Source organism: Haliaeetus leucocephalus, unplaced genomic scaffold (assembly GCF_000737465.1).
Source record: "Haliaeetus leucocephalus isolate CR32 unplaced genomic scaffold, Haliaeetus_leucocephalus-4.0 Scaffold339, whole genome shotgun sequence".
Classification (NCBI taxonomy): domain Eukaryota; kingdom Metazoa; phylum Chordata; class Aves; order Accipitriformes; family Accipitridae; genus Haliaeetus; species Haliaeetus leucocephalus.
In genome coordinates, this window is record NW_010972775.1 from 7,061,443 (window position 1) to 7,072,399 (window position 10,957).

The 10,957-nt window shown below is 33.9% G+C and overlaps 1 protein-coding gene across 1 annotated transcript in view; it reads left to right on the forward strand.

Annotated features, from left to right (window-relative positions):
- Nucleotides 1-10,266, forward strand: part of LRRC49 (leucine rich repeat containing 49) — a 52,660-nt gene extending 42,394 nt beyond the window's left edge. Inside the window, exons 12-16 of the mRNA XM_010571750.1 lie at nucleotides 1,373-1,610; nucleotides 2,720-2,905; nucleotides 6,840-6,949; nucleotides 7,625-7,775; nucleotides 9,798-10,266. Coding sequence (XP_010570052.1) covers nucleotides 1,373-1,610; nucleotides 2,720-2,905; nucleotides 6,840-6,949; nucleotides 7,625-7,775; nucleotides 9,798-10,004 — 892 coding nt within the window. The 3' untranslated portion in view covers nucleotides 10,005-10,266. The remainder of the gene's footprint in view (nucleotides 1-1,372; nucleotides 1,611-2,719; nucleotides 2,906-6,839; nucleotides 6,950-7,624; nucleotides 7,776-9,797) is intronic.
- The last annotated feature ends 691 nt before the right edge of the window (nucleotides 10,267-10,957 follow it).

Below are 10,957 nucleotides of genomic sequence, written 5' to 3' on the forward strand. Positions count from 1 at the left end.
TATTATAGTTCTCTTATGCAAATTACAGTGCATTTAGTTTTCTGAACTGGAGACATAGAGTTGGAATTTTTCTTTTTTATGACTGGTTAGAGAAATGAAAGTGTGATAGTGATCTTTATCATGAATTTATATTGGTTTAAATGGATTAATGAAGATGTGGCCCTGTGCTTTCAAATTAAGAAGCTGTAGATAACACTGCCTTTTTTTTGCCTTGAAGCCTTATTGTTCTTTAATCCCCTCTAAGTTAAAATTGACATTGATCTACTACTGTGTTGTATAATGGTGAAGAATTTCAGAAGATACTTTCAAGATGAGTGACTAAGCAATAAAATGGCAGGTGAAATTCAGCATAATTAGTAAGTACAGCTTCACATATGAAGTGATGAACTCTCAACATTTCCAGCCAAGAGTGAAAGTTTAGAGTTGGTTGATTTTGTCAAGAAAAGATCAGTCAAGTGATCACTAGTAGTCAAAAAAGCAAAATAGATTAAAAATACTAGGAAGGTAGTAAAGAATAAAATAGTAACAATCTTTACACAACTTTCTAAACCTGTGATTTGTGCTCATCTTGAATTCTCTGTGCACTACAGGTCCAGTCAGCTGAGTGTATCATGTTGGAAGTTAAGATGCAGAGAATACCTGGATTTATTGCTTAATTTTAAAATCGCTCTTGTGACTTGGAAAGATCCCATTATTTTAAAGAAACACTTATTCATCCCTATTAGTTATGGCTTATTATCCTTGTTTAATCCTCAAGATTATTCTCATCTCTAAGCATAATAATGAATCCTGATATCCTGATCCGATAATGGGACATATAGGTTTGAGGAAGGAGTAGTACTCTTGTTCAAGAACAAAAATAACTGTTCAGTACTGTGAATAGCATTATCCTGGATTGGTTTTAGCAACTGTCTGTTCTTAAAGTGATGACTCATGTCATAACTTTTACATTTCATGTAGAAAACAGAATGTGAAGGTGACTTTGCTTTAATAATAGACTGTTTGAAATTGTTTTTACATATCTAAAGCAACATGAAATGTATTACCATTCTGAGTTAAAATTTTTAAGCAGATTATTAAATGAATGATTTCTTTATTTAATATTTTCCCTCTGCCCCTATCCAGCTCAAATACACCCAGAGCCTTTTTGCCAAAGAAGTAGAACATTTGCAATGTTACTTGATGGAAAGAGAATTTTCCAGCCCTTAATGTTTTTGAACCAGATTAATTACTGCAAATGAATGAATGCTGAGAAATGCAATCATATTTGACAGTTGGGTTTTGATAAATGAAAGGACTGTCATTCAATAGAATGATGTTACTACCTCAAAATAGTCTCATTTATATCACTGCATTTTTATTTCCTCCACAGGTCTCTTGATACAATATTGAGCAGTGCAGTACAAGGCTTGTCTGTTCTTGAGTCTCATTTAGTGGAAGTGGAAGGAGACACTCTTTGCTTGTATGGTGCTGGAGCGCTGGAGTGCCTGGATCGAAACTGGAGTGTTCAAACAGCTGGAATTATTGTCACAGTCTCCTTTATGTTCATAGAATTTGATGAAATTGTTCAAGCATTAACAAAACTGAAGATAAAATTTCCTAATTCTGTGGTAAGAATGCCTCAGATTTCAGCTATGTGAACAGCTATGGAAAATGTATTCTCTAATAGAACCTTAATTTGGTATAGTTACCCTTGAGTGCTTTCATATAAATGGATAGGTTTGTGAATTACATATTTGCTTGGTGTTACCCTATAATGCCAACTTTAACTTGAAACTTCCTAAAAATCAAGACTTAAATTTACATTCTCACACAGGATGGTGTTTTCTTTTCAGACTGGTTATTATTTCTCTTAATTCCTTTGACCTAGCTGATTACTTTTAAGTTGGAAAACTGATGTGTAAATACAGTATTGCTCTTCTGTAATACTGTTATGGATTCATGGTATCAGGGGACCTTCATTTGTGTTGTGAGTTCAAAGATCAAACAGCTGATAGGATAAAAAGAGGTAAAATTCAAAGGGAATAGCTAGCTAAATCAGTATAGCCTTTGGAATTCCTCAGTTCTTGATGAAGCAAAACAACATAAGTGAGATGTCCCTTTAGTACTACTTTTTTTTTTCTATTTTTTTTCTTGGACATTTAGATCAGTTGTTTGAAGCAAATAGTAAAATAGTGATAACATATATAAAGCAACTTGTTGCTCAGATGATATGCCTCTTGAGCTTCCTGATTCTTATTAATGTTTTGAGTATAACAGAAATTAATGGTTTAATTGAGTTCATGGGGAACTTAAGACAAATTTATCTATCTCAGTGAAGCAATTGTTCTGTTGTTGGGGGAGAAATTCTTGGGGGGGGGGGGCGCGTAGCAGAATCTCAGCTAAATTTTTATCTTCACCATCAATTTTTCCTCCTTCCCCTTCCTTCAGTAATGCTACCGTGTAGCCAAATACATTGTGCTCATAGGAGCACTAGTGTAGGGCATGGTTCAAAGAGTGAGCAGGATATGACTGAATGCCAGCCTGCCATGGGCAAAAAAAGCAGAATATTTAAAAACATATATTGTACTTATTTTTATGTGTGGATGTTGCAGTTGCTTTACTTGCAGAATTAAACATTGTTCAAGTAGTATCACTGCTTTTTGAAACATTGAAAATATTAGTGTTCACTCTTTATTGTTTCCTTATTGAATTTATTGTGGTTTGACTTTTTTTTAAGCACCTGAAGTTTAAGGAGACAAATCTCATGATGCTGCAGCAATTCAATGCATTAGCCCAGATGCATCGCATTGAACAGTTGACAGTTGATCCTCAGGGAAATCCGGTTGTCAACTTTTCTTTGTGGAAATACTATGTTCTGTTTAGACTGAATCATTTTAATCTACAGAAGATAAATGGAGTAAAGGTAGGATAGTGTTGCTTCCTTCCTACTGTTGGTCTTACAAGATAAATTAGCATTATTTTTAAAAAAAGCAGATGAACTGCTAATAAAGTGAGCAGAACCCTGTTAATGCCCTTTCAGTATTGGGGGCTGGGAATTTTAAGACAACTGCACCATGTATTTCTTGTGTTGTGCATTTGTTATGTCTACCTGTACTGTATTATAATTAACAATGGTGATAAGATTCTTAGTTGCCATAAAAATGTTGTTTTGTCTCAGATGTTTGCAATTGCAAATGACAGTCCATATCTATACCTGAGTGGTTGGGATTTACCTGAAGGGAATTTTTTTATTATTTCTGCATGTGTTTCTAAAAAAAAAAAAAAAGAAAGAAAAAAAACCAAAAAAGCCCACAAACAAACAACCCCCCCAAAAAACAAACAAACAAAAATTTTTAAACTGCACAATTTTATTTGATTTTTAAGAAGCACTTCATTATGTTCAAAATGATCACAGTGCCGACACTGAATATTTGTGCAAAAATGTGCATTTGACAGACTACTTAGTAGTTTACAGTATGTGATTATTTATTTTTTCCAGTGTTACACAATATAGCTAAAATCATATTTTCTTCTTTAAGCCTATCACAGGAAAAAGTCTGTCAAATAGATTCTTTTTTCTTCCTCCTGCTTGCTATGTACAAGATTATTAATGTGGTCTTTTTTGTTGGGTGTGTATTTTATGTTTAAATAAATAGCAATATTAGTGTCTTAACTTTCTGTTCTTTGTACTTTGTATTCCCCTTTACATCAGTTGAAAGTAGATTTATTCAAGCATATAAAATGTTTATTTTATACTTGGGCTTTGATCATAAAGGGAGTGAGAATAGTTATGATGCAACAGTCTTTTAATGTGTATTCAATTTAAATGCTGAATAAGTTTAAGTGGTGTTGTGGAAGTTAATTAGAGCTAAAATAATACATAGCTTTAGTGTGTAGATCTGGTATTTTAATTTGGTCATCATCATCATATGTTTTGGATTAGATACTTGTTATCTGATACAGCCATAGCATGAATGTTGTGGTTTACTTGGTTTTAGTTCTGTAAAACATGCATTAGTTGCATGGAAGAGCAGGAGTTGGGTTAAAGAGCTTACCTGAATTAACTATCAGGGAAAGGATGAGAAAAGATGAAGGCAAATATGACTCTCTCCAACAGCACAGTATCTTGAAAAGAAAAAAAAAAAAAGTGGTAGTAATCCCACAAGAATTTTAAAATAACCTTGAATTTACAAAAAATGCCCATCAAAGTTGATTTAAAAAAACCCACAACTATTTAAGCAGACTTTTTGCTACTATCTCAAAGTCATCAAATTCAGTCTTTGAAGAGAAACTTTGAATTTAATAGTGCTTGGGGATGGGTTTAGTAAATGGATTTACAGGTAGCACAGCATGCTTTTTATGTATGACATATATCAAATCTTAAATACATATGACTGAAGAACATTTTTGTCCTCAACAAACTTTTTCAGCCAGACCACACTATATGAAGATGTGCACACAGAAATTTTTTCCTAGTGTCATTAATCATTTGAAAAGTGTCACAGCCAAGCAGAAGAAAGAGATGAACTCTGATTGCTGTTTTTCATTAGTCTACAGCAGAAGTCATGGTATCCAGCTTTGCAGATGTATATTACCTTTTCTTTTAAAATCCATAAAAGAAAATCCTGTTTCAATGTGAAGAATACAAACCCCTGAAGTGTGGTCTCAGACCTTAGATCAGCCCTAAATAATAGTTTCAGACGATGGAAAGGGAAATGTGCATATTCTGCTATTCTGATTACCATTTGTGTGCGATGTTTGTGAAGACTACTCTGTTGCCAGCTCTAAGGTACATATAATTGGGGAGTAAAAGCAATATATACTAACTGAATTAACTAAATAAATTGCATAACTCTAACACTTTTAAACTTAAAAGCTTCATTATACTTTTTTTTTTTTTTTTTCTCCCCAGCCTCTCTCTTCCATTCCACTTGTGTTCCAGGCTAGAAGCTGAGTCTTAGTCTCCCCCTAACAATGATTTTGTTCCCTTGTCAAATGACTACATTTACTAACTGTGAAGAAGCAAATTCTTTTCATTGAGATACACTACTTGAAGTTTTTCCCAGTGATACTGATCTCAGATTAAGAGTTGTCAAGGTCTGAAGTTACTAAACTCTACAAAATGCTTTATACCAAGTGGTATGGCATACAGTGTAACAGATGCACCACATTTACTGAATTGGTGCCTGTTTTCTGTACTTGCCAAGTAGCAGGCATAATAGACTTAAACTTATGTGATGTTACAGTTATAATCTTTTTGTGATTAATGGAGCAAACAAGGTACTGGAGTAAGATAGAGAACACGAGTTTCTGTGAACTAGAGAGTGTATTCAGCATTGCTGGCTCTGTTGACCTGGTCCTTATGCTTCTCTTAACATAAATAAATAAATTAAAATCACTTATTTTTCCAGCAGACACTTCTGCCTGCATTGGTCTTTGTTTCCCTAGCTGCCTTCTGTGCTCTTTGTTTTAGACCTTGCTTCTGTTAACAGATTGTTCAGCGAGGTCATCTACTCTTAGGCTACTACATAAAACTTTTTTAAGTGAAAGTGAGCAAATCTAAACACTGAAAATGGAATTGACTTTACATTTCTAATTTCCTGATCTATGTTTTCGCTGGTGAATTTCTCCCAGCATTATGCTGTTGCAGTGTAATTTAGGCAAAGGTAGATTGTATAGTCTATAAACGTTAAACAAGAATATAGTAAAATTACATTAATTTGGATCAAAATTCCATTTTACTCGCACGTTTGAATAATACAGAACACAAAAATTGTCTGGAAATACTTAGTAACTACTGTGAGTATTGAAGTTTATTTAATAATGGATTGCTTTCCAAAAATATGTTGTAAGATGAACGGAAATTAAATTTGATCTAGAAGTTAAGTAGTCACTGAGTGAGTTTCATTGTCCTGTGTTATCCAGGTCAGATTTAGATGATCATAAAGATTTCTTCTGCACTCACTGGAAAGCCCGGAGTCTGGAAACCGTGCCAACAAACTTCTGGCAGTTGAAGTCAGTTCATAGTCTGGCCATCAGGGCAGGAGAAACACAGGCCATGGTCTCCAGAGGTTACGAGCCAAGACAAACAAAAAACAACAATCACCACCAAAAAATAAACCCCTTCCACCTTCTTTATACAAAATTGAAATGTGTAACATTAATTTTGAAAACTTTTCAATTATTGAAAATTAAAGAGATATCTGTAACTTAGTGTTGACAACAACCGTATGGATGATATTTAGAGAAGTATAATGGAGGAACACTTATTTTGGGGGGGTGGAAAATACAGAGAAAATAGTCTTTTTTTTTTTTCTTCCCCCTTTTTTTTCCTCTCTAAAGCCTCTGTTTCTATTAAGCCTTCTCTATGATGCTGCCAAGACAAGAGAGACCATAACTTCTCTTTTCACATGTGGGTGCCCAGAATCTTTTGATTTCTCCAGCATAACTTGATGAAAAAATTTTCCAGTAGACCTTCTGTAAGTGCATGCAGTATGGAGCAGAATTAACATGTCTGGCCTTCAGATACTCAATGTAAGAAATTATTATAAAATTCTTTTCATGAAGACTATCGTGAAGCACAGGGTAGCATGCGTATACATTAAAAGTTCCAGAGTTACAGGAAATAAAACAAGCACCAGTACCTCATTTGGTTTCTTTTAAAGTACGCTTAAGGTGCCAGTAAAAGCAAATCTATGTTTTGAAGATATGCCTGGAACAGATCTGTATGCAGTGTTCTGTATAACAAATTTCAGTTAATTCTCAATGTACATATATAATGAAATATCAATGTGCTAGTTTTGAAACTTAACTTTTCTTTTTTCTTTTTTCTTTTCATTTTCCCCCTTCCTTCACAGGTCACTGGAAACGATATTGTAATGGCAGAAAGGCTTTTTGGCATCCTGGCATATGTAGCATCTTCTGAGCTGCCACATTATCGCATGCTTTCATTAATTGGAGAATCTAGGTAAAATAGAATGAACGGAACTGGAATTTGTCCAGAATGTATTGTTTAATTCTGTTGCACACTGTCATGGTAAATTCTTTCTAGGTGAAAAGATAAAAATTTCACAAAAAACATCTTACAGAAGGTAAGTTCTCTGCTTATTGCAGAAATATTAGCATCTCCTGATTCATGTAGCCAGAGATTTTCACAGAAGTATGAAGTCTGCTGACTAAGATTTAAAGGCACATCCACACAAATGTACTGCTTGTTTAATTCTCCAATTGTACTGGTATTGGTGAAGATTTATGGACTCTCACAATGAAGACTGTCTATTTTTAGTGGGTATTTTATAGTTGGTGACTATAACAGTCAACAGATTTAAGAGTTGGTGCTATAAGAAAAAAGGTGCACAAAATATTTTTAGTCTTCTGTGATATGTAGTTAATAAGTTTAAGCTGCAGGACTTCCTATTTAGGAGATGCTATGTGATATGTGTCAAAAAGTCAGTTGTATAGAAGCAAATTAACAGAGGGTTGTATGTATTTTGAGTAACTTGAGGATGCAATAAACTTGAAAGTTCATATAGTATCTGTTCAAAGGGAGAAAAGAAAAGAAAATTCACAATCACTAGAAACATCTGCACTTTAAAAAAGTTTCCAATAATTAAAACTGTAAATCTCTATCATCTTTTCACAGGAGGAAGCAATTCCATTATCTGCTGGAGGGAAAGGGAAAGAAATCTGGGATTGGGAGTGAGGAAAGTAGTGATAACAGAAGTGGAGGGGAAAGCACAACTCGAGCAACATTGAATTACATGACAAAGGACTTTCATATGGAAAAGCTTGAGGTGCGTATATCAATAAGAAATACTTTCATCCTCTATTATATAACCTTAGGCTACTACTCGTGGAATTTGTCTATATATCAAGTTTCAGTTGTGCTATTGAGAATGGTGGTCTTAAAATATCACTGCTTACCATATATACACATATGATCAAACATTTCATCTGTCTGATCTTTGCCAGAATACTGGATAATTGTCAGTTTCTGTCTTTAGTGAAGTGGTTCCTGAACAGTGCCACAGTCTCAGAAATATATTCTCACCTACAAGCCTTATATTCATAACAAAAGGTACCTGCATTAGTAAAATATAAGAAGTGTGCACAGTTTTTTACAAAGAAAAATGTCTATTGCACCTTAGGATTTTCTAATGGAATTGGAAAGTCAGAAAGTATATCCCAAAATGAATTGGTGAAGAACACCTTCAGGCAAGATTTGAGATAGCACAGGCTGGAGTAATAAAGAGCTGTTTCGTAGCTTTTAAATGAGCTACAGGAAAATAAATATATAGGAAATGTATTAGGTTTAATTATTAATAAAATTGCAAGCTGGCTTGTTTCAGACAAGTGCATCAGTCACGCTTGTTTTAGTTTGCATTTCTGATCTGCGAACTCTTTTGCTTGGGCAGAGGAAAATTGTTCCCAGGGAGAACATGCTTCTTTCAGCCACAATCTCCTTTCTGAGCAGTATGCACCCTGCTTCCCACATTTGTCCCACTACTTGCTTTTTGAATTCGGTTATTGCATTGAGGTTTTGTTATCTCAGATCCATAGCATAAAAAAGAGACGGTGACTGCATGTGTGGAGAGATGAAATTAAAAAAACTTTTTCGTTTCAAAAACTGTGATAGTAGCTCTTAAAACTTTGAATGGCATAGAGTAAGACAGTGAAGTGTTCCTCTTGTCCTTTACCATGGAACAAGCACTTTAATAAAATAAGCTTGGCATTTGTACAGTCCACTAAATATATACATTGTTTTCTCTTCCCAGTGCAGAAATTTACACCTTGTCCTTTGTAACAGCATTATGTATGTGACAGCAGATATTACAGGATGTCACAAAAGAAGAGTAAGATAGGCAAAAAAGACTGATGCCAGTTGCCTATCAGCAGTAAACTAACGTTATAAATGTGATTGAATAAGTTTATCACTGAAGATGACAGTCTGAGTCACTGATTGATAATTTGGTTTTTTTAGATGAAACAACTGGAAAGTATTTTTTCTGCTTTATCACTCATTTAAGAAAACTTCTGTTTTGATGGCCTGAAGCATGACCTAACATTTTTAACAGTGCCATAAATCAAACTAGTTAGATATTTAGCACTAATATAACTTACTGTTCAAAGTTTATTATGGCATTTTATAGAAACAGGGATTAATATGGCTTGAGTGACTAAAATGTGGAGCTAGTAGTTGCACAAAGTGCAATATTTTTTATTATTTTTTAGAGGTTCAGGTTCCTTCAGTATCTAATGTAGTACATGTTAGGAACCATGCAGTTGTCAGAGTCCATCAGGTAACCTGTGGAAAGGCTGCATACTGGCATATTTTCCTGTGATAATATGCTTAGTTCTTGTTAGGGCAAGTAGATGAACATGTACTTTCCAACATGTACTTTCCAACTATTCTGCTATAATCATGAAAAGCTGGGAAGGGAGAGAAAGAAGGAAAGTAGTCTGGTGCCTAATAATTTCTGTAAATTTTCACTGCTATGCCAGAAGACAACAAAAATCATAATGCTGTTAAAAGATATCTACCTGACTATTTAAAAGTAGATTTCAGATAAATTAATTAATGAGTATAATATAAATATTATGAATACAGTAAGATTCTGTGGCCACACTCATAAAAGCTTGACTTATACCTTGGGCCATGCAACTTAAAACCAACAGGAGGAAGTGTGCAATGGCCTCTTTGCCTGCTAATCGCTATGTTCTTTAATTCATTAAATTTTTGTGGTTGTTTTTTGTTTGCTCTTATTTAACCTTTTCTTCCTTTGTCTTATACAATGTGTAATGGTTCTCCTATGCAGGAAATCAAGGAGAGAAAAACATTTTGCCAGACATATGTCGAGAACTTGGTGAAAGAAGCAGCTGACATCAATATGAAAAATGAGTCTTTGCAGAAGCTCTGGCCTCAAATGTTCATTGAGCTTGTCAGAGATGCAGTGATAGAAATACGCAATAAAAATTCCTACATGAAACTCTGCTTACAGCGTATCACTGATCAAAAACAGTAGAGTCAAGGCTTGTTGTCTTGTAAGATTTTGGTTTCAGTAGTCTATGATGTTTTACAGACTTGAAACAATAGGATATTTAAAATTACCATCACTATGGCATACTTCACTCGCCCCACTCCATGCACACACACCCCTCAAAGGAATGCCTTTAAATCTTAATTTACTCTTGATAGTTTTGAAATAAAGGTTTACTTGGATACTGCTTTAACAATGCTTCCTTGGCTAAAGTGATGACATAGAATAGAAGTAACTTGGTGATTGTCATGTTTTATTAAGTTCTTGTTTATTTTTTTCTGCTACCCTTGCTTCTGTAGTGCTACAGCATTGATTTTTAAGGAACAAATTTACACTCTGCTTGCCTTATTTTTTATTGAATGCTTTTTAATTGTCACGGTTTTGACTGTTTGCTGCTGTTTAAAAAAAAATCAAGAATAGTAGCTGATTTTTTAATGAGCAAAAGCGAATAAATTATTTTTACACCCTGAACTTGATGAAGACTTATTATTATTATTGTTCAACTTGTGAGGTTATAGAACACTTTTTCACACCCAATGCCATCACAGTGCTCAGTATATTAGCATTTAATGAGCCTAATTCTGAACTGAACAAATGGCCCAAACTTGGCTTCAAGTGGTTTTCATTAATTTAATTTGTATTAGTTTGTGTGAATTATTATAGGTAAAATATGAATTCGAGGTATATTCACTTAAGCTTTATTTTTGTTCTGTTAAAATATGTTAATAATACAATCTTTTTTGTTTCTTGATTACTGAATTACTAATTTTTGACGTTTGTCAAGGTCAAATGAGCTAAAATGCATGCAGTACATTTAGTAAGGAAACTGATGACTACTGTTCAGTTGTAATTAATTTCTGTGACTGTGAAAATTTCATATTTGTTATCAATAAAAATAAATTCTTCACTTTTGCCCTTCACAGATACTGTAAATAAGT